The 23,810-nt window shown below is 52.4% G+C and overlaps 1 protein-coding gene across 1 annotated transcript in view; it reads left to right on the top strand.

The window, feature by feature from the left end:
* Window positions 1-430: 430 nt before the first annotated feature.
* Window positions 431-23,810, top strand: part of GALNT14 (polypeptide N-acetylgalactosaminyltransferase 14) — a gene marked incomplete at both ends in the record, with an annotated part of 98,545 nt that continues 75,165 nt past the window's right edge. The window contains one exon of the mRNA XM_082305973.1: window positions 431-559. Within this exon, the coding sequence (XP_082162099.1) occupies window positions 431-559 (129 nt within the window). The remainder of the gene's footprint in view (window positions 560-23,810) is intronic.

The raw sequence follows: 23,810 nt of genomic DNA, 5'->3' as shown, positions 1-23,810 counted from the left end.
GACACCCCCGCCCCCGCAACACACCCGCACCCACACACCCCCGGTGTGCTCGGTGTGCCCGGCCCCGGGTGGCCGCGGCCCCGGCGGCGCGGGCAGGGCAGCGGCGCGGCCCCGCAGCTCCCCCGCCGGGCCCGGGGTGGCGGCCCGCCGGCCTGCGCGCAGCACCTTCCCCCGGCGAGCGGCTCCGGCTCCAGCCCCCCTCCTCCCGGCGCCTCCTCCTCCTCCTCTTCCTCCTCCCCTCCCCTCCCCTGCAGAGCATGCACAGCCCGGGACTCGCACCGCCGGCTCCGAGGCGGGCGGGCGAGACCCTCCTCCCCGCCGAGCCCCGCTCCCGCTGCCCGCGGAGGCGCCCACCGCCCTCCCCTGCCCCCCTCCCGGCCCTCCATCCCCCCCCTCCCCTCCCCGGGACTTTTCCCACCCCTCCCGGAGGATGAGGCGGCCGACGCGGCGGCTGGCGCTGTCTCTGCTGGGGGTGCTCTGGCTCGCCGCCCTCCTCCTCTTCTTATTCGGGGCCCGGAGGAAGTTGGAGGCGGCGGGAGCCGAGGGGCGCACGCCGGAGGTAAGGGGGGGGCGGCGGGGCCGGGGCCGCCCCGGCGGGACGGGAGCGGGGCGCAGCCGGCGGGCAGGGCGCGCCGCCGCCGCCCGGGGAACGAGTTCCCGGCGGTTTTCGGGACCCCCCACCCCATCGCGCTCCCCGGAAAGTTTTGCACCGGCTCTGTGCATGTGGGGGGGGGGGGGGTCAGGCCCCTTCCTTACACCCCGCCCCCCGGTGAGTTACCCCACCCCGGTGAATGACCCCCCCCCGGTCGCGGTGCCCCCCCCTCCGCACGGGCTCGGGCAGCGACAGCCCCAGCCGTCCCCCCCCGCCCCGGTTCACCGGGGGCTGCAGCCGTCGGGGCTGGCAGGGGCGCCGGCGGTACCGGCCCTCTGCCCCGCCGCCAACTTCGAGCATCCCTGGCTTCGGGCCTTGGGTCCCCGGGGAGCCCCAAGCCCCAAGAAATCGAAGCCCGTGTTTCGTGTCGCTCACGGGGGACGGGTGACTCCTTCCCCCCGTGGGTCACGCAGCGTTTCCGAGCCCTCTCCTAAACGAGAAGGGCTCGATCCTGTCCCCTGGCCGAAAAGAGAGGGGAGCAGACGGAGAGCGTTTAGGCGGTCTGTGGCTGGGGTGCATGGGCTGCAGAGCCGCAGGTACATCAGCCGGGGTAACTCGCTGCGGCTTTTAATTACTGGGTTTGCCTGAAGGCAGGGCGAGGGTAGGAGCGTTGCCCTGTAGGTCTCAGCCTGGGTGGAAGAAGGGTGCATTTGCTATCGCGTGTCTCTGTGCCATGTTTGAGTCCCCGGAGCGACAGCACGGCAGAGATGCGGAGAGCATCCCACTCGACACAGGGAGTGAAACAGAGGAGTTTCGCTGCCCAAATGCTGCGAAGAGCAGGGAGCTGCAAGCAGCTTCGTTTGAACAAGGTCCCGCGTCCTCTCCTCTTTAATAGCCGAGAGCAGCCTGAGCCTAGCTGAGGGTTAACTTTCCAAAGGACACAGATGAGATGCTGCCCTTAGTTACACTGCTGTAAATGTTGAATAAATTAATCGGGGTTAGAGCTCAGGTCCTGAAAATCTGCTGAGATTAAGGGTTATCGTGGCAGAGGAAGGCTGCGAGCCCTCAGCCCTGTTTTTGCACCAGTGACACCCAACTGAGTGTTCATCCCGTGACTTACGGCAACTATGTGTGTTGGCCAGGTCTTCACAGAGTCTGGTATATGTGTCACCTCTGCAACTGAATTAACGACCTGATTAGAGAAAAAAAAAAAAGTCAGAACTCATAAAGCTTGCTTTGATTTTTTCATCCTGAGGAATTATTGGTTTTCCATGTTTTTTAAATAAAAATGATTGAGGAGGTTTGTTCAGGCTTTCAGAAATCTTTCGGTCCTAGCAGAGGGGAATGCATCTGTGCGATTTCAGGCCCCAAAATAAATAATTATATACACTATTTATTTATTTATTTATTTAAGCTGGGAAAGGTAATAAGTCATTGAAAACAGAGTTAGAAGACAAGTGCTTTCTTAACTGTAACTATGCTTTGGTGGCAATAGGTTTCTATCAGAGCTGCGTTCTTAAAAATTGCAAAATGAGACCTCCCCTGTTCGACGTGAGCACCTGTATTCTCCTTGAAATGAACCTTGCTTCTCAGTTAACACCAGCTGCAGCTGAGTTGCTGTTTCATTTTGCGGCCCGTTTTGGCTGTCTGCTCCCATTCGAGGCTCCCCCCACCCTGGGGTGTGGGTTGCTGATGCTGTTAGGGGCTGGGCTGGGCTCCCACGGCTGGTGAAGCGAACTTCTCCCATCACACGGGATCAGGCCCTGAGTTTCAAAGCTGCAACCGCCAAGTTGCCATAACTCCAGCAATTTGACTGCTAGAATTGCCTCTCCTTCATTTCCTCTGAATTTTCCATCAAAACAGTTGCATCCCCTTGAGATCCATAGAGTGCAGATTCTTTAATGCATTACATTTTTTGGCTTTGGAAGCCGCTTTTGAGCAGTGTGAATTATAAGCTGGTTGTGAGCGCAGAGACGTGGTGTCACTTCGGTTAACCCCTCTGAACGGCTGTGGAGCTGACGTGGGTACCAGAGGCAGAGATGCTGTGGTCCGGAGGGGAGCCTGACGGTGTGTCCCCTTCCCTTGGCCAGCGGGACCGGCTGCCTATGATGGAAACTTGAGCAGTTAGAGTTGTCCTCCCAAATTTCTCGAGAAACTGGAGGTAGTAGGTTGCTAACGGCAGCGCAAACTTTGTAGCACAGCTACAGTGGAGAAATGGAGCAAATCCACATCAAGTTTCCTGGCAGCGTTTTCCGACATGTGGTTTTATTTATTTATTTATTTATTTTTATCTTCCCCCCCCCCCCTTCTCTCTCAGTCGAGCTTTATTTCTGCGGCCATATGCACACCATATATCATGCCTCATGTGGATTTAACCTTTAGACCCTTCTAGTTAGGCTCCAGGTGGCAATGCCTCCTCCTGCCCGTGCCTGTCTCCCAGCAGGGCTTGCGGCATGTGTTCAATGCCAGAAGGCCACGGTGCCCGAGCTTGCCGGCCGGCCGTGGCGTGTTGGTGGCTTGCCAAGGGCCAGTGGCAGAGCTGCTTCTCGTGGAGCTGCCGCCCTTGGCTGCGTGGACGGCTTGCCCATCCATTGCTTTTATTTTGGTCTGCGGTCCGCCCTCACCCTTCACCCCAAATCTTATGCTCTCAGCTTCCCAAAGGAAGGCTTCTGATGTTTTTTTGCTATACCTGGAGAACCCTGTGTTGGGGTCAGCAAGGTCTCCGAGGAGCAGATCCTTGGTGCGAGGGATCTGCCATGGTCTTCGAGTCCTGTCTACCCCCAAAACACGCTGACGGCGTGGCCTCTCGCAGCGCCGGCGGGCGTTCGGGGCAGGTCTGACAGCAGCAGCTGAGCTTTCCCAAGCTGCTCGTGCCTGAAGAGGTGCGGCCGTCTGTTGTAATTAACTTGGCTTCACCTCTTCTTTTTTTTTTTTTTTTTTCTTCCCTCTTTTCCCCTCTAATCCCATTTCTGTGGACCTCTCACCACTGCCTGGTGGTGGGCAGGCTCAGAGGGCTCCCCTTCTTGCCAGCCCTTCCTCCCCTCAGTCCCTGTTGCCTGCTTTCCCTCCTCCTCCTCCCTGCCGCTTGCAGCCACCGGCGGTACGTGCCAGGGCGGCCGGAGCAGGCTGAGGCTGGATTTTAGGGTGTGGGGCTCCCTCCCGGCTGTGGGGTGTAGTAACCTTGCGGGGCTGGTAACATGCAGAAGAACATAATTTGCTCCATTTAGGACTGTGAAGTTGTTCCCGGGACAAACTCCTGGTCCCTCTGGTGCGCTTATTACTGCTGTCGCTTGGTGGTTGGGTTTTTTTAGTTTTCCAAAGGGCAGATCAAGCCCTATTAGTGCAGTAAGCAAAACTTGCCCTTGCCCTTTCCCTGCCCTTTATAAAGTCCTATAAATTGGCTGAGAAGGGAGCCATAGTGGCGTGCCTGCCTCTGCCAGGGTGCACGGCCCGCGTGGCCCGGCGGGGTGCCTGGTTAGCAGCCGGGGGCTCAGCCTGCAGGAAAGCCAAGTCTGATGGATGAGGGTGTAAGGACATGGGGCTGCTCAGGGTTACGGATCAGCTGGGACTCATGGATGCCTCCTGCCCTCCATGCCTTTCGGCAGAGGGTTTTGAAATACTTTGCAAGCATTAATTAGTTCCAGCCTGTCTCCCTGCCCCGGCAGTTTTCTGGCTGGATAAACTGGGACCCAGAGAGGTTAATTGAACTTTGTATCCTGGCTCTTGTTGATTCTAGAGGAATCAGAATCACTCAGCCCTCTTGGAAAATCAGGGTGCCGGTGACCCACCTGAAGTCACCCAGGGAGACGGCATTGGGGCTTGGCATGTGCTTGGGTAATCGGGGCTCACGGCCCCGCGCTACCACCCAGCATCTCCCCTGCCTCCCTCTGATCCGGCCCTTTGCTTTGCTTTGGAAAGGGAGGGGGGAACATATAAATTAATAACTTAATTACATTAAGAAATAATGAGAGGAACTGATACGCAGGATTAATTACAAGCAAATTCCCAAATTGATTTGTGAGGACTACGTGTAGCTGGCTCCTCAGGGATGTTTCGTGAGCGTGCTGGCTGCCCCGGCTCCTGCCGGTGCCTGTGGCCTGTGCCAGGCTGTGGCCACGCAGCCCTGGGGGATGCTAAAGAGGGAGTGGGAGAGGAGTAGGTGACAACCCCTTGGTCATCTTGTCCCCTCCACCTGGTGAATCCGTAGCAGACCAAGGTGGGGAGCTGGCTGTATAGCAGAGCCCTGCTGCGGTGAGGGGCTCATGGTGGGGTCTGGGCCCCGGTGCTGAGGGCCAGCAGTGCGTGCAGGAGGGCCTGGAAGAATTTGTTGTTGGGTTTGGGGATTTTATTTCTCTTAATTCCATCCTGTGTGCTGGCTTGCTCCCTTGGATGAATGGCTGAAGCACAGCTGACGGTCTCTGGAGGGAAAGCAGGTCCATTGTGGGTTGGATTGCAGGAGAAAATCTATGGAGGAAAAGTTCCTTTTATTAAAAAAAGTGACCTGATATACTTGACTTGTGCTAGTGTTCGTGATGCAACAGCTCCTTTCTGAGTGTGTTCAAATGCAGCTGGGGGATGGCTCCTGGGAGATGATGAGAGGCTCAGCACCCTCGCTGCCTGCTCAGAGTGCTCTGGGGTGCTCAGCACCCCGCAGGATCGGACCTCGATGCGAAGGGACGCTTGCCAGCTTTGCGCCTGTGCGCCTCGCACCAGCCTGCGCTTCCTTCTGCATCATCGCCATCTAGAAAGCCTCAGCACCTGGAGCTCAGCTGACAGTTTCCAGATATTAAATTCCTGTCAGTTTTATAGCAGCAGAGCCACTTAACAGATTAAAATAACTGTGTATCCTGCAAAAATTCAGATTTTAACAATTAAGGGATTGAAGTGCCAAAGCTGTCAGGAACAAAAAGGCACAGCGTTTAATAGCAGGGATGCTCGTGCTGGCGGGGGGCTCGGCTCGGGGCATGGGTAGGTCCAGGATGGGAGAGAAGAGGAAACTTCTGTCATGCTTTGCTGGTGAAATCCCAGCCTGAAATCTCTAGGAGCAAACCCAGGCTTTCTAGGATGTCCAGAGCTTTGATGGTGCGGGAGATGGGGTAGAATCCAGTTGCTGTCTGCTGCTGGTGTATTTAGCGATAGATGTGGAAATATAAAGCAGAAAGCCATGCCCAAGCTGTCCCTGTCTGTGGGACCAGACGGGGCAGGTCTGGTGCATCAACGGGTGCCATTTCTCAAGCGCTCGCCTTCCTTCTGGTGGGCTTGGGAAAGCGGTTTTCTCAGCGCGGCTGCCTCCGTGTACAAACGCCTGTGTCCTCGTGGAGCAGGAGCGAGGTGAGAAGTCCTGCCAAAGTCAGCACCCCGTTACCTCGGCTGCTAAACCAGTCACGGACAAACAGCCTGCCTTGTATGTCTCGTTTAATTAATCTACCGACTACGCATCAACATGCTTTCCGAGATACCTGTGAAACACTAAGCAGTCAATGAAAACCCTGTTAATTTTTCACTGGTAATTGCAATGAATGAATTTTACTCCCATTACATTCTGGTAGAACGCCGTGTTGCAGCTGTGACTGATGGGGGCATAAATATTGATTGAACAAGACCCGTTTGCTTTGCAAAACGGTGAGCATCAGGATGGCCAGGTGCCTTTCCTAGCTTGGTGCTTTTAAAAAATATCAGGGAAGGAAGGAGAGGATGCAAGGATTACACTTCTTTGCTAGTAAGATGCTAAATAAATTTCTCTGCAGCTCTGGCTCGTGGCCCTGAGCCCTTGGTGACCCTTCAGGGTGGGCTCGACAAAAGAAAGTCCTGCTTTGAGCAGGGAGGGCTCTGAAATCAGCTCTGTGTCTGGATGCCGAGGCATCATAGACACAGCACATATGTTGTGAAGTGTCTCCATGCTTGAGAAAGATGCTGACTCTCAGGGAAGATTTTTTTTCCTATTTATCCTTTCACCACCTCAGATGCGTACAGAGATGGCTTATTTACTCAAAAACTGTTGTCTCCTCCTCGCTCTTCCTTTCCGTGATACGGGAACATCATCCTGATTTATTTTGATATGCTCGTGGCCCAGGGCCTCTCTTGGCTGAGATTGCTTCCTCGGGCTCTGCCGAGACGACTCTTGACCCTGACTCTGCAGCGTGATCCATGCCTCTCCACGGGCAGCGGGACTTGGGACACGGGGTAGCCGCAGGGAAAGGGCTATAAACGGCTGTGCATGGGCAAGGCAGGTCAGCAGAGCATTTTATGGTACCGCGACTAGAGTTTTTCTTTCCCTCCCTAAGCTGGGAGGTTGGTTTTAGGCGTAGAGACCAGTGCAGAACATGCGGGGCACGCTCTACCGGACTGCTGTGGTTCAGCAGGCGTGAGCTGGGCAAGCTCAGACACTGGAAGGGCAGCGCTGGGAGCAGCAGCCTTGCAAATAGCACTATCTTAGACGCCCGTATAAATGTGGTGTAGCATTATTGTCCCAGGCTGGTGAATCCCTGAGTAGCTGAATACAGGGTTTGAGCAGAGGTGTTGTGAGCCGAGTGTTTTTCTTGAATCTGTGGACGTGCACGTCCGGTGCGCGCAGCCCATGGGATGCCAGTTTGGTACTTCTGGGTGCTCTAGTCTCTTTGCTGGTGGAAAAAGCAAGCTTGGGAGAAGCTGTGGAAAAGCAAAAGCAACCGACTGCAGCTGGGAGAGAGAAGCGCAGTTATAACCGTTCCCTTCCATGAGGGCAGCCCAGCATTTGGTGCAATAAAACCAATTACGGGGAGTGTATCTGCGGAGAAAGCAAAAGTAGGATCTGTTTAAGAAAGACGTTTGCGTGAAGGGGTAATTACGTGTAGCCTAATGACAAAGGGTGCAGCGGATTGACTATTAATTGGAGTAGCGTGAGCAGGAGATTGCTGGTGTTAGCTGTTTGTTTCTTGCTGGCTTCCTCCTGTTTAAAGAAGGAAGGGGTGAGGAGCAGATGATGGAGGGGGGTTTTGCTCTCAATCCACTTTCCTGTGCAATGAAAAAGCCATTTTCCCCCCGCCTTTCTCTCACAGCAAAATGTTCAGATTTTGCCAGCAACACTTAGCACAGTTGCTTAGTAAGCTGCAATTAAATTGATTTCCCACCCTCTTTCCCCTTTTTGGTTCCAAAATCTCAGCAGGAGTCAGCGTTATGGGAAGAGTCAGCCAAGGGGGAGATCTTGGGCCCCATCTTCTGCTCGTCTAAATCGGTATTGCTCCACTCTTCCTATATATTTCCATAGGAGCTGGGGAAGGTGGGCTGCCTAGATATAGATTTTCCCGTATAGCCGCTGCTGTGGTGGGGAGGGCAGCCCTAGGTCGGGCTGGATCAGTCTATAGGGTACCCTGGGAAGCTGCCCGCTGTGGGATGGGTGTTGGGTGTCCCAGGGGGGCTGGGTCTCTGGGTGCCCCTGGCACGGGGGTGCTGGGAGGAAGAGGAGGAGGATGATTTCTCATCGTTAATGCGGAAAATGGTCAGTGGTGACAGGTTCAGCAGGAGTTTACCACTTTGTTTATGGAGGCGGCATTAGTAGTACTAATAGTTTGCCTTCAATCCCACTGTTTGAAGCTCCTTATGAGCCTTAATTAACCCTTACTGCAGCCCTGAGGGAGCAAGAGAGGTGCGGCGGTCCTTCGCACATCACGGAGAAGCGTTTTGGGAAGGGACAATGTGCCGGTTTCACTTCTCTGGGGGGGGGACGTGCTGGCTTGGGGACTGTCCCCAGCCAGATGGGACACAGAGACATTGGTGGTGGCACCCGCAGTGCCAGGGGGGCCTCCTGTGCCCTGCCAAACCTTACCTTGCTGCAGATAGATAGGCAGAAATTAGTGATGTTTTACCACAAAGCAGCTCGAGCTCCGGCTTTGCAATATTATTTGGAGGAGCAAGTGAGCTAATGATTGCATCTTGTCTCAGAAAGGACCGCGGGAAGTGCGATGCCAGAAGAGGATTGATTCAGAAGCAAAGCAGGTTCATTTTCGGATCAGGCTGAAAGACAAGGGAAAGATAGATTTTTATTTTTTTTTTTTTTCTTATTTTTTTTCCCCTTCTGTCTTACGTGCGACTGAGGATTTTAGCCTTGGTTTTCTAGTGGAAATGCCAACAATAAACCTGATTGGAAAGTGATACGAGGAGAACAGGGCTTGTGTGGTGCAAAAACAAACGAGCTCTGAAATCACCTTCTATTGTCTAAATACGGTTTGCAGAGCCAAGGAAATTGAGGCGGATTATTCTTTTTTTTTTTTTTTTTCTTTTTTTTGAAGGCACTGAAGGAATAAGTCCAAAGGATGTAATTTGGCCCAAGCAAGGAGAGCAAAGCTGCTTTGTCCTGGCTTTCTAAATAGCTTTGCCTGCATTTAGACACACACCATTGCCTCCTCAAGGGCCACTGTCGGCATCCGCCGGTTACAAACACACCTCATAACACATTATGGAGGCATGTGGCTCACAAATAAGACACGAGTATGTTCAGTGGCGCGGGCCTCAGTTGCAGCCCCCCCGGGCCAGGGAGAGTTCGTGCACATCTTTTATTTCTTGTGCATTGAATTTTTAGTTGCTTGTCGTTAGGTGAGACAGAGAAAAGATGGGAGGGAGGAGTTACAGGTGACAGCAGGCTCATTTTCAATGGCTTAGGTCAGTTCTTTTTATTAAACATTGATTTTTTTTAAAAAAAAATTTTTTAAAGGGTTTTTTTTTCCTCTCTGTCAGGGTAATCTGCTCTACTTGATGGGTTAATTTGGGGTCCTTCAGGATGGAATGATGTCCTCTAATATCCTTTGGGATCTGCCTCGGGGGATGTTTGGGATGCAGCCCCTTTGCACTTTGACCTCTTCTGGTTGGAGAAGGTGGGTGGTTTTTCCAGCGGGGTGGGCAGTGGGAAGATGCAGGGGGGCTGCTGGAGCTGGGGTCTGGGAGCCGAGCTGGGAGGGAAGCTGTCGTGTTGCACGGTCCTGTCTTTTGGCAAAAGCAGAGCTGGACGGGGAGGGAGCGGGGAAGAGCCGTGGCGTTTATAATGCCCGTTGCATTTTCCCAGCATGATAATATGGTGTAATTTGGAGAGAGAGAGAGACTCAAACATGCATTAACCAGCCATCTGCTCCAGCGACTGTGATCAAAATGGATGAATATCCGTATAACGCTCAGAGTTAAACTGTGTACGGCATGTAGGCTGCATATGGTGTGCTCCTCGTGGAGCAAACGCTTCGTGAAGCGTCCTCCCATCCTGCCCTTCCATCCCACAAGAAGATCTCTGGTTTAAGTCTCTTAAAAAAAGAAAGAACCAACCACCGCGCAGCCCTTGGGGATGGGTGCTCAGCCCGGCGGTGCCCCAGCGGTCCTGTCTGCTGGCCGTGGCGCATGGAGGAGCCGATTCTGGGGTGGAGGAGATGGCAAGCGTTGCCTCGGGCCGGCCAGCACCAGCTCTCCCTGCCCTGCTGCTGTGGCGTGGAGCAAGGGAGGGATGGATGGACGGACAGCTTGCTGCGTTGGAGGGATGGCACGTGTCCCGGGGAGCCATTAGCAGCGATTCTGCTGTGGGGCTGAAATTCTGGGAAGCAAGAAGGAAAATCATTTTGCCTTTTTTTCTTAAGGTTTGACGTTTTTTACCATATAATTAATGACCCACAAGAATACTGTTCTGGGTGTTCGAAGACCAGGACTGAGATTTTAAAGGGGAGCGTGCTGCCGTACCCGTCACCACTTTAATTTAGCCCCTTGAAATGGGTGTAGTTTGAATCCTCCCCAGCACAATGATGTACAAGAGTACCCACGCAGCGTGCTGGACGGCCTCTGCTCCCTTTTCAAACAACTATTTTGTTTTATTCCTTACTGCTCCCTGCTGACCCTGGAGCCCATAGATGGAGGACAACATTATGCATTTCCACGTGGACTTTTCTGTTGTGCTCAATGCTCGTGCAGCCAAGGGCCTCACAAGCAGTAATAATTGGATTTGCCCAGCTCCTGGATAAATAAGGATGTACGTCGCCCTTGCAGAGGTGGTGTGTGAGGGGTTTGGTCAGCGCTAGAAACAGTGAGAAGATCAAGCCTGCAAATAGCCTGAAATCTGCTGAGACTTCAGCTGCTGCAGTCTTAGGAAGCGTCAGGTATTTGTGCAAAATTAGGCTTTGCAAAGGCTTCTCGCTTTGCCTGGTTTGGTGGCATTCTCAGAGGAAAAGTGAAATATCTGAGCCCATTAGAGAGGCTGTCATCTGCCCGGTTTGAAGTCCCAGCCCCAGAGCCTGGAGAAGGAAGGACGTCTCAAAAGAGAGGCCACAAGGACATTTTTGAGTGAAATATCTGAAATTTGAAATTAGTCTTGCAGCGGCAAAAAGGAGAATCGGATGATGAGAAAAGCGTTATGTTGGCTGGTGACATGGCCTGCATTACTGTGCACAGATGCAGATGTGTGTCCTCAACAGGGACCTCCTGGATGCAGCTGCACACTCAAGAAACATGATGTTTCCAAAATCAAACGTAAAATATAAACGCAATCTACCTTGCAAGGTGAGAGTGAGCTCCAGCAGGCATCTGCATGCCGGGGAAGGTCGTTCAGATGTTGTTCTTCACCTGAGGCACCGCGGGGCTCGGGGAGGTGAGGACACCTTCCCTTCTGGAGGCAACGTCAGCGAAGGAAAGTCAGCTCCAATTTGGCCTTTGCAAGCAGAAGCTTTGCTAGCGTGCGTGGAGCAGGAGGAAAATGTGTTGGCACTCGAGGGCACTCGGCTGCTGGGAGTTGAAGTGTGGTCGACAGGCACAAGCGGTGTTCTGTAAAGCAGGATTTCTTTGCTCTGGGTGCTTTATTGCATCCTTCGCAGATCGGGTGCCGCTGCCAGCGTCATGGCTGGATCTTGACTCTGTAAATGAAATGCAGCCCAGAAGTGAAGAACATATCTGCTATTTAACCAAACCGTTGCACATCTGCTGTTTAACCAGAGCGTTGTACTTAGGCCGCAGTTGGGGAGCTGGGGCAGAAGCTGGTATAAAGGCACTTGCCATAGGTAGGGGCAGCACACGCAGGTCTGGCACAGGGGTTTGCCCATGCGATAGATGGAAATAAGCTCACTAAATAAAGTGTAATTTGCACCTTTTAATCTCAGCGATGCCTGCGTGCGGGCACCTGTATTTGGGATAAAAGCTTATTCTGCTTCAATTAATTTTATATCAATATAAGCTGAATAATTAAAGGTGTGAATGAAAGGCCAGGTAGTTATTTCCCTTCCCTCTGGTGCACAGGCTGCGCTGAGATAACCGGGGAGCTGGGAGCACCCAGCAATGCGGGTGTTAGTCCAGCCGAAACCTGCCTGCACCATCTCACAGCCAAACAATTCTGAGTTTCTATATGTAAATATCAACTGGCATCAACTCATTTTTGATGCAGATCTCCTGGTATTCACACCGGTTTGGGCGCTAGCACCAGCTGTGCATATGGCCTTTCGCAAGCCAGCATCTCTCTTTCTGAATGCAGGCTTGGGTCTCAAGATGTTCTCCCCATCTTCTGGCAGAAGTAGCAGCCATTACTGTATCTGAAAGATAAAGCAGATGAATTCTGACTGTTTTTCTTTGTTTCCAGAAACTGTGTTTCAAGCCCATAGACCAGGAGTGGCTGTACTTCACAGACATTTCGTTACAGTAGGCTGCGATAGATAACTGGCCATTTCTGCATCAGAATCACAGGATTTTTTTTCTGAATAATATTAATCCGATAAAAAAGTAAAAGGTTTTTTAAAGTGTAAAACCTGGGGATCTTTTTCCTTTGAGAATGGACTAACGCTTGACCTGAAAAGTGTGATACGTCTCTATTTCCAAGGCACAGCTAAATTCAGGCAGTGCTCAGGATTTCTTTTCCTCCCCCAGTAATCCTTTCCCAGTACATCAAACACAGGTACAGCAGATTAATTTGCTGAAGGTCTTAATGTTTGCTCCATGTTACGGGGACCCAAATTCTGCACGGGGCCAGCTTTGACTGAAGGAGGCTTTAAAGCCTCCCAGTTCATCCCAGCACGTGCTTAAGGGCTTTTGCTGCGTGGGATTCAGTTTTGAGAGAATGTACTGGGAAGCCAACGCTTGCTTTTCTGTAAGTGGGGCTGATTTCAGATGCCGTAAGGAGCACGGCAAAGTTTGATAACGCGGCAGCGTGGTTTAGTGCCTTCCCTCGTGCTGCCTGGCTGTGCTCTTGCAAGGAGGCACAGCGTGATTACAAGGGCTGTTAAATGCCCTTAATATTCATGCTGTTAGAGAGAGCGTTACTCCTGCAGGCTCTGCTGTCTGCTGCTGTTTGCAATAGCATTGCACCGATGATTAAATCACCGATGCTGCGTTGAATAGCATGTGAAGCCCCTCCAGCCAGGAGATTCAAAAGCAGAGTTAAATCTCTTCCATTTGCCTACCTCCTTTTTTCCTCCATCTCTTAAGTGACGGTGGCGTTGTTTAAGCAAACAAAACGCAGAGGGAACGGTTCAGAGCCACGAAATGAGACGGGAAAAGAGCCCCTCGCAGAGAGGTTAAGAGAACAGGGCACGGGCGCTGCGAGGGAGAGGAGCCGGAGGGATCGGGGGACACGTGCATGATGCGGCGCTGCTGTACACACCGCTTCTCCTCGTCCTCTTTTCAGTCGTGGATGGGAAAAGCAGCAAACTGAGTAAGATAGATAGATATATGAATATATACTGCTATGTACTTGGCAGTGCAGCAAATGGGGGAGTGGCACAGGATGCTACGGTGGTGGCATGGGGAGGCTTTTGGAGCTGAAGCCAGCAGCTATTTATCGTGAAAAGGCCCTGATCCATCCCAAGCTCTATGGATGTTGGGGGGGAAGCTGCTGCCTGTTGGTTTTTCCTCTGGGGGCTGGTTGGTATCGGGTTTGGGGAGCATCTGTTCCCTGCCATGCCTGTGCTGTTGTCCCAGCTCCCGGCTTTCCCTGGCTCATGCCGGGACGCAGCCGTTTCCCCATCAAAGCCTTGTCCCTCACACACAGGCTCAGCCGCCGCAGAGAGGGCTTCAGCCTGCCAGGTATTTTAGGGAAAAGAGCCAAAAGCAGTTTCTTGGTACCCTGCTGCACTCTTTGGGCTGCTCCCCATCCCTCTCGCTCCTCTGAGGCCATCTCCTCTCTCCCCTGCCTGCTTCCCCGCTCAACCACAGGTATCGCAAGCGGGTGGCTTGTCTCGGAAGTGTCCCGCTGCTTCCCATTCGGCCCCAAAATGTGCTGCATCCACCTGGCCATGAAGACCCGGATTTAGCTTGTGGGGCTGGGGGCTTTGAAAGTCCTGCAAGTGGCTGGGAGGAGGTGCTGAGCCAAATGTCTTTGTCCGTGGGGAAATGCTGGGGGCTCTTCCGAGGCCGGTTCCTGGCGGTGGCCGCAGTGGCCTCAGCAGCCCCTCTTTTCTGCACTGGTATGGCCAGGAAGGCTGACATCTCCACAAATGACTCGTTTACGTGGCTTGCTTTCACGGGATCTTGGTGAGAAGAGTCCTGACAGGGTGGCCATTAACGAACCTGTTGGTTAATCGTTCCCCCGTCGGTTTCGGTTAGAGAGAGCAGCGCGGTGGGGACGCCTGGCTGGATGCTGGCAGGAGGCTTTGCTCAGGGTTGGCTGAGCCTCCATTGATTTTTGAGCTTGTTACACTGTTGATTAGGAGAGGGAGAGCAAAGTAGGTGCTTAGCAGAAATGCTCCAAGTCAATCCTGATGGAACAGGTTCCTCCGCTGCCTGGTTAGGGGGCAAAAAATATCATCTTGCTCAAATCTCCTCCACTTCTAGAGCACTAAGCCTCAAACCTCCTGTCTTCCAGGGATGCCTGGCAGGACATCTGTCCGTCTGTCCTGGTGTTGCTGCGTCCTTCCAGATTTGCCACAATGAGATTGAAGAAAATCGTGCTGTTGGTGCTGCTGGTTCATGGGATGGTTTTCTGCCCTGTCCCTTCCCCTTGTCCTGCCAGGCTCCCGCAGCCGGGTCCCCGTTGCGTGTTGGGCTCGATGCATCCCTTTTTCACACAGCTCATGCTGGAGCTGTACTGATCGAGGCAGTAAATCAGCTTGCTGGTGCTGTGGAAATAAATGATGGCTGTAATGTGAACTGAGGGGGAGCAGGAAAAAAAAAAAAGGAAAAACTGGGGAAAAAAAGAAAAAAAAAATAGTGTACTCAACAACAGATGAGCTATGAAATGAAATATCTCCTTCGGCCAAGGCCCCTCAGCACAGCAGCATGGTCCTAGTGATGACTTGTGGCACTGCAATGGGACCTGCTGGGGAAGGAGAAGGGGGTTCCCATGTGTGCATGCTGTGCTCACCTGGTGGGTACCCCAGCAGGACAGCAGAGCCGCGCTGGCACCCCCCTTCCTCCCCCCGTGCTTGCTGACAGGAGCTAATGGATGGCAGAGATAAGGATGAAAGCCGGTATCTGGAGCGGGTGCTGAGGTGTGGGACTGAATAGAGGGCACCAAATGGAGCTAAATCATAGGCCAATTTATAGTCTCACCATCTACAGCTGCGGGGAAGGTTTGAGCTTGAGATACTATTGTTTGAATGCCTGTGCAGCTCTTAAGGTTGCAACCTCTCCATTTGCTGCCTGCCTTAGCTGGGTTTCCTTTTTTTTTTCTTTTTTTCTTTTTTTCTTTTTTTTTCCCACCCAATTTTAAAAAGCTTTCCTGCTGACAGCCCCCAAGGCTTAAGACTTCTACTGATTTCATCAGGCAGCAGCGGTTTCTGGGTCCCTGGGCTGCCCAGACCGTGTCCCTCAGCCCTGGCCCGCGCTTTGGGGATGGAGAAGGGTGTTTGGAGCTGAGTCGGTGGCATCTCCACCGGTGGGTAATTATCCACTCGGAGCTGAACAGAGCCTGGCGGCTCCCCATGGGCCACAAAGCAGATGTCGGGTGGCAGTGATTTAAAGCCTCTGTCATCTGGAGACAAACCAGCGATAATGATTCTCTTTTTATAGACGGGGACTTCAAGGCACGGGAAGATTTAATGGGGAATGCTTTGTAAAATTAGCTACTTAGCTAAGTTTAGAAATCTTAGCCAAATTAACCAAAAATGAGCTAAATTCAGCTAAAATAATTGGAGAATTTTCATTCTTTATGGGGAAAAAGTAGAAATTGGAGGAGCAAGTGAAGAGTTAGTAATGCTGATGAAGTTGTAACTCTGATTGGTAGTTCAGGAGCTTGCCCCCGCCTTGAGTATGCTGCCAAGTTTTGGACATCTCGCTGGGATGGATCCTGTGTTGGAAGAAATTAAAGTGAATGATGGGATGTTATCTGCAGGGAGAGAGAGGGATTTCACCGGTGGGCCTCGCTGCTGCTGGGCTTCAGCAGGGTTGAGCACTTGATGGTTGGCAGCAGGAGGATTTGACACCTGCCTGGCCATCCTCAGCCACAGCTTCTATAAGAGGAGGAAAAAGAGATGGCAAAAAAAAAGTCTTGTGATTCGGGACGGTCTCTTGCTGGCAAAAAATTAGGGAAAAGCATCACTTGTAAGGGAGTTGCATGTAGCTAACCAGCGCAGGGAGGTTTGCGCCTTCCTGGCTGGTGTTGGAGGCAAAGTGTCTGGTCGGATGGTTTGGGAATGGTTTGTTTTCTGAGGTTGGGTGTGGAGAAAAAACAATGCTGTTGTAGTCCCACGCCCTTGGAAGTGAAATGTGAGGAAGGAGAGATGAAGAAAAGCCTCTATGGCTGAAGGAGGAGGTGAAAGAGGGTAAGATGAAATTGAATTCTGCGAGCCTGGCTGTCGGCCAGGAGGCTGTGGTGAACTTCTGCCGTGTGCCTTGGGATCTGTCACGACCAGGAGCACTTAGGAGCTATTTTTCCTACAGCAGAGCTACATCTTTTCTGGAGATGTTAAGCTGCCAGAGACAAGACGGATCGTTGCAGATGTGCAAAGGGCTTGGATGTACATATTTCCCTTTATCTCAATTTATGTTCGAGATAGTTGTAAGCCCCATGGAAAATCATTCCTGCTAGAGGATCTGGTGATGTGCTAGTGGCTTTCTGCTTTTTGGCTTTTCCCAGAGGCAGTCCCAGTGGACTATTGAAGGTGTGTCAGTGTTACTGGCTGGCCGTGGCGAAGCCGGTCCATGGGGTCACCATCTCCTCCTGCTCTGCTGAGGAGAGCCAGGGAGCTGGTGTCCCCCGTGGATCAGGAGGGACCAGAGACATGGTTTTGTGGACCGTGTGTGCCTGACCTGGCTCTTATCCGCCCATCTATTTTCAGCCCTCAGTGCCGGCAGAGTCCTTGCATCCAAGCGGTACCGATGAAATCAGAGGCAGGTGGGCTGATGCCAGGGGAGGCCCCGTGGCAGCCTCCCTGCCTGCAAGGGGGACCCCAAACCGGGACTTTAGACTAACCCCAGCGCCTGCACCGCTGGGAGCTGAGAAGGGGACACAGAGCTGGTTTGGTGAGCAAGGCAGGGGTTTGCCCGGCATCCCCACCTCGCTTCTGGGACAGGAATTATTGCAGCGCTTTCAGGAAAGTGGTGTTGGAAGAAATACCCTTGTGGAGGCAGAAATCTGAATAATCTCTCAGTTTGCACACTGCTCAGATAAACTTTTGTTTTCAGAAGCCAAAAACAGGTCATGCAGTCTTTTTGTTTCCTCCAAAAAAAACCAGCCCCCAAACCCCCCAGACCCACCCCTTGCCATTAATACTGTGTGTAGGGCGAGGAAGAAATATTTATTTTCATTCGCTTTCATTCAATTCATTATTTTATCAAGAAACATTCACCTTGGCTTGCCCAAAAGCACTCAGTTTTAGTTAATGAATTTATTTCTTCCCTCTGGAAACCCTCCACTGACCCGCTGGCAGGGCAGACCCCGGCACTGCCGCGTTCTTGGGGTCCCCGGGGACGAGCCTGGGCAGCATTTTGCCATCGGCGGTGTTCTTTTGCAGGTGCAGTGGCCGCTCTCGAAGGGATGGGGATGCTGGTGGACGATGGCATGGCATTTCAGTTTGATAGCCCCTGTGTTGGGCATGGGGCTCGGTGCCCCATCCTAACCTTGACCTTGGTTTTCCCTCCCCGCGGCTCCCGTGTGCCCATCGGGAACAAGGCATGGTCGGGGCAGCTCTCACGAGCATCGCTCTTCTAGGTTTGTGGGTAATAACAAGCTGTGGTGTGAAATAGCAGTTTCTTTTAAAGCAGTCTTCTCTACAAAAGTCCCCTTGAATTTAATGAAGACTTAGAAAAGTTGATCCTGAAATTTTTATGCCAGCATATAGATATCCATAAAAGAGCCCTCCTGTAAACGAAACAGAAAGGAAACCATTCATTTTACTGTCTGTGCGTTTATGGATTGATTTTTACAGAATCCTATTAGTTTCACTGCCAGTAAATGGCATGAGGACTCTATTTCAAACCAGACAATTTTGAGATACAGAGGTAGGCATTAAATATCATCCTACCTGTTGCTGTTCGGCTATAGTTCCTGCTTGTGTCTGAGCAGAATGTAACTGCAGAGACCAGGAATGCCAAGTCAATCTCCTTCCAGCTCTTTAGTTAATAAAATAATTAGGAACCAGGATAACATAAGAGGCTGGCATTACACTATTTCAACAGCCCATTAAATAGATTTGATCATTTTTGCGCAATGCTTTCTTAAAAGCAAGGAAATACTCACCTGTAGCTGTTACTTCATGCCCACTTCGGAGAAAGCAATGATTTAAAACCCTCTTCCTAAATAAACAAGTTATATACAGTTAAAAAAACCCCCAGACCTATAAACCGCAGACTGCTACTCCTCCCCGTAATGCAGACAATTTCTGGATTTTTTTCGCCTCTCCGCCTGCCAGGTGGAGGACGGAGCATCCTCTCCCCACCCAGAGGGCTGCTGCCAGCCCGGCTCTAGCCTGACCGCAGCTGGCACGGCCGTTTACACTTTACCTTCACGCGGCAGTCGAGCGGCTGACAGCCAGATGGTTTCATAAATAGCCACGTCTCCTTGGGCCGAGGATAGCTCACCTTCCAGTGTCATTACCAGTCTCTCTCATATTATTATGAATGAAATTATGCTATTAATGTAATTTCCATTTTTTCCCCTCCCTATTTAAGCTCCCTGCTTTGTGCATCTCGCTCGGTTTTGGCAGTGCAGTGCTTTGATTTTCGTTGATAGGCGGTTTTACTTTTCAATTTCAATTCCAGCTACATTTGGTTTGCAGGATGTCAGGACTTTGCAATTAAAACCAAAGCACATTGAAGCGAGGCAGGAGAAGCAACAGGCTAACACTTTCAGTGTTACTAGGTTTTCTAAGGGTCGCTCTACAGCCTGGGGAAGAGTGGGCAAATTTGGTGCTTCAGATTGAATATGGCTACCCTGGAAGCCGAGGGGATGCTTTAGGGGGCACCTGCAGCGGTTGGGGTGCCTTGGGGTGCAGAGCGGCATCCTGATGCTTCACACCTCACCGAAGGGGACCGACTGATGTCGGCTGGTATCGCCTCCTCTTCCCCGTGGTCCTGCTGCAAGCGTGGTACGTTACAGACATATTGAAGGGGACATCGGTAGCGCTGGCGGCTCCGAAAGGGATGCGGAGCCCATTGCGAGCAACAGGCATCGCTCATGACCGAGGAAGACGCAAGCCCGTTTATAAAACGTTTGCGAACCATTAACCACAGCCTTGTTATTCACTGCTTGAATCTGTCCCTGCCACTTGGGCTGCGCCTTTTGTGGCCTGGCAGCCCCAGGCATGTACTTCTCTCTTCCATCCCTGTAAAGCTGATGCCAGGATAAATACAAAGAGGGTAGCCCAACGAAGATTAGGAATATTTCAGATCTGTTTCAATTAGTTTGGCATAGCAATTTAATCCTCCTCTCTGCAACTTCAAGCAGCACTGGCAGAGAAGAGGAGGCACCCAGGGCTAGAGACAGAGAGGGGTGTGGCACAGTGGGCGGGGGACGGTGCTAGCCATGGGCATGTTGGTCTCCTGCTTGGGAAAAGCAAATCCGTGAAGCTTTATTGGACTGTTTTGAAAAGGCAAAATGATATGAAAGTCATATATATATATATATATAAAAAATATATATATGTATGTTTTCCTATATGTCGGTTTTCTGTAGCTGAGGGAGAGGGTTGTTGCCGAGATCAGCGGTGTAGCCTGAGATGCTGTGTGTGATTTAAGGAGCTGATGCTGCTGGTTTTCAGCCTCCTGATCACAGACACAGAAATCTGTCTTAAAGTCATTTCTCCTGTTTTCACCTCTGTGGACTGCCCAGGTTGCCCCTGTGTTGAGGCTGACCTCATTGCAGTGGAGGCTCTGAGGATGTCACTTCAGAAAGAGGAAAGGACCCTTTTTGGGGGGTGTTGGTGGAAGAAGGGAGAGGGACGTTAATAAAAGAGCCTGGCTCTGAGCTTATCCTCTCCCTAGCTCTTACCCTACTGCTCGCCTCCTTCACCCGCTGCATCTTGCAGGCTGTGGAAGGAGAGAGTCGTGGGGGTGGGCAGTGATGCCCGACCGACGGCCCCGCTGTTCCCCCAGCCATGGTAGGCACCTGCCAGCACAGCCTTGCCACAAGTTTTTCCTGCTTTAATATTGGGGAATAGTTTCTGGAAGTGGAGGAGCATGTGGCTCTCGTGTTCCCAGGCAGCCTTGGGCTTCCCTGCCGGTCTGAGCAAGGAGCTCCCCTGCTCTGCCTGGGGACCCGTAAAAGCCTTGGTAGCCAGATCAGCGCTGAGCTCTCAAAAGGGGTGCAGATGCTTTGAGCTTGCTCTTTTTGCCTTGTGTAATTTATAAGTGCAGCAGAGGCTGCGAGCCGCATTTGGGGTGGGTTGGTGCCAGGGCACCTTCAAATTGCAGGGCTTGGCTCCTGGCAATAACAGGATCTGGCCATAACATCTGTAGCTGAAATTTCAGCCTGTCCCAAGATCTTTGAGTCTATTTGGAGCTGGGATTTTTTTTTTTTAAGGGTTTTTTTTAAGCTTGAATTGGACTGTACCCGAAGAGCTGCCACATATACCTGCAGCTCTTGGGAGTGCCCAGCAGTTGGGCTAACAGCTTATAGCACATTCCCAGTGGATTTACATCCCACAGAGAGTTTCTGAGCCACTGCGGGCAAAGCAGTTACTGTCTCTGCACTTCAGCTGCCCCATCAGGATGTGGAGGAGGGATGGGGAGCCCTGCGTGAGGCTGTGCTGCGCTCTGGGGCTACGGGGCAGTGGCTGGGGGGAGCTCCCCACACCAGCCCTGCTGCTCCGTGCTTCCCCACAGGGGGAAACATGGCCTGAGAGCATGGCAAAAGCTCGCTGTGCCACCTCCTTCACCCACTCCAAGAGTTAAAAGCAGCTTGGTGGCTCCCCGTGTAAGGCTGCAATGAAAATTATGCTTAAAGCACGACTAAAGTCCCTTTTCTTTTGCCCTTTAATTATTTAATTTATTTTCTATATTTAACGCAGTTGCTCTTCGTGAGTCAACTGAATTTTTCTGTAATATTTTTTGCTCAAATATTTATCTGTGTTGGCAGAGGGAACATTTTAAAATGAGCCTCGCAGAGCTCACCCTAGATGCCCTAGTGTTTCTTCTTGCTTCTCCTGCTATTGAGCCGGAGCGGTTACTCGCTTCACATTTCCCACGTGTTTTCCCTGCTGCTTCCAATACAGATAGAATGTTAAATTGAAACACAAAGAAGAATTTTAATTTTATTCCTCGTGTTCACCACTTTTGTCTCGGAAAGTAAGGGGCCAGTGGGATTAGCCTGGTGCCGGCAGCAGAGCCCTGCTCCAGTAGCGCTGGCTGCCCATTCCCATTCAGCATCGCTGGTGCCGGGCAGGGGATGAGCGATAAGCCAAAGCGAGCCTGCCGGAGCTCAGCTGTGGCGCTGGAAGTTGCAGAGCCCCTGCCAAATGCCTTGTGGTTTTGTTTCCCGTCTCAATGGGGAAGAACGTCTTGTCTTGCTGCACCTTGCTCCCACAACCCCTGTGCCTTTTAGCTGCCTGGACTCATATTTTAGAATAATGAGGCTGTTGCTGTGTGTCTTTTTGTAGCTATTTGGGTAGCGAGGCACAGGACGGGACTGTTGAACAGCCTCTCCCGGGTGATTTGTGCTGCCGGCGGAGGTGAGAGATGCTCGGGGAGCGCAGTCGGCCCCATAGCAAGCACCAAGGGCTGGAGCATGGTGGGCAGGTTGGTTGCATTGCTGGTAAACCGTGGGTGGTCAAGACGCAAGGGCAAGCAGGGTGCTGCCATGTGAATCCCTGGCGAATCCTGCTGCCATGTGAATCCCTGGCTGTTTACTCCCTGCCGACTCGGAGAGAGGGCTGTACAACTGGAAGTGGTGCAGAGAGGGGGCACACAGGGTGATCTAGGCTTTGGGATGGCTTCTCTGCGAGAAGTAGGCTTGGGCTGCTTAACCTGGGATGGAGGAGCGTGGGTTGTTTTGGAGATCTGCAAGATAGATAGTGGCCGAGAAAGAGTGGATAGGAAATTTACTTCCCATCCTTCCCGGACAAAAGCTGGGGTCACCAAAGGAAGCTGGCAGGGGGCAAGGTCAACACGGATGGATGCAAAGTTGCGACAGCATCTTCTAGGCACTGAAAGCTACATGGGCTCAGCACTGACTGGACAGACACGTGGGAGAAAGGTCCGTGCAGGCGTTAAACGTGAAGATGGGAGTGTGCTGGCAGCAGCAGGGTGCTTAGGGAGGTGTCCCTGTGCTCACTCATCTGTAGTTTTCCCCAGGTCTTTGCTGTCAAGACTCCCATCAGAGATGGAGTATTTAGGCAGACGTGACCCAGCACTGCTGCCTTTCTGAGCAGCCCTTCTGTGTGTGGCTGTCCCCCTGCTTCCCGGGGGCCAGATTTCCCACTCCATGCCCCCAGCGCATCCCTGTGGCAGCTGTAGTGGTTCAGCTTGGAGGCTCTTTGCAGGGAAGGGTGTGTAAATGAGCAGGAAAAACATGGCGTGCATGCATATATGTGCGTATACACTGATATATTTAATTTACCACATCCCTGTAAGAAAACTGGGCTGTAGAAAGCTGCGGCTGGGTGTGGGAATGAGCAGCTCTGGAGCTGTGGGCATGCTGCTCCTTTCCACCTGGGCAGGAGGCAAGTCTGCCATGGGGACCAAAACCCTTATCCCTCCCCTGCCGCTCTGTGCCGCTTTGGCTGGCTGCATTACGCTGCACGCACGGGGTCTGCGCGGTGGCTTCAACCAGGACATACCAACTCCTGGCCAGGTGCTGCCCTGCCTGCGCTGTGCCCTGCCTGCGCTGTGCCCTGCCTGCGCTGTGCCCTGCCTGCGCTGTGCCCTGCCTGCACCTCACCCTGCCTGATGCTGCTTGCTGGGCAGAGAGCCCAGGACCAGGTCAGATGTCGGCAGAGAGGAGGAAGCCTTTTAAAATAACTTATTTCCTTTAGTATCACTCGATTTTTTTTTTTTTTTTTTTCCCCCTTTCTTTTTCTGGGCTTCTCTGAACACCATGCTCCCCAGCTTGGTTTTAGAGCCGGGCGGTACAACGGGGTACAACCGCAGCCGTTGTGCCTGGTGGGGATGAGACCCAGGTTGCTGGGCAGGTGCTGCTGGTGCCCATCCGGGGCAGGGAGGAGGGTGCACCCCTGCCGCCGGGGTTGCCGTGCACCCTTCTCTGAAGCATTCAGCGGTGTTAAGAGACAGCTTACCGGGGACCATAGCACAGCACAGACCATTAGTCTTGCTGAGTATAGCTATGATTGTACTTAGTGCTGCCTTCCTATCTCTCGTTGCTGAACCGTAGAGCACTTTGCAACGATTAATTCAGCATGAGACTCTTAAGTGAGTATTATTGCCCTTATTTTAGAGCAGACATAAAGGTCGCTGGCAGACCAAGAGCAGAAACTCTGCCATACACATGTTCACCAGCCTAGCTGTCACAAGCCACCGTAGCTCCGGCTGGCCTTCTTTTGTCTCAGCACTTTTTTTAGGTCCACTTCGTTGCCCTTGAGATGTTGTTCCTTCTGCTGCAAAAAAGGGGGGATGCATTCAAATGCTCAGCTGCACCTGGTAGTTTAGGGTTAAAACTCTCTTTGCCTGCATAAGAGACAAAGTCTTGGCTTGTGTAACCAGTTATTTCTGGTGTGTCTCTCCAGGCATCTGCGTCGATGTGGGCAGCAGCAGCATATGCTGCCGGCTGCAGAGGAACCAGTCCCGTTGCCACCTGCGCGCAGGCTTGCTGGGGCTGTGACGGGCATTGCAGCTGGGGCTCTGCGTCCCTGCCTTCCCCAGGGCCGTGCGCGAGCTGGTGGCAGGTCATCCAGCTCAGAGCTGG

This window comes from Platalea leucorodia (assembly GCF_965183815.1).
Source record: "Platalea leucorodia genome assembly, chromosome: 3".
Taxonomy (NCBI): Eukaryota; Metazoa; Chordata; class Aves; order Pelecaniformes; family Threskiornithidae; genus Platalea; species Platalea leucorodia.
The sequence above is the reverse complement of the archived record's forward strand: the minus strand, read 5'-3'. Positions and strand labels throughout refer to the sequence as shown.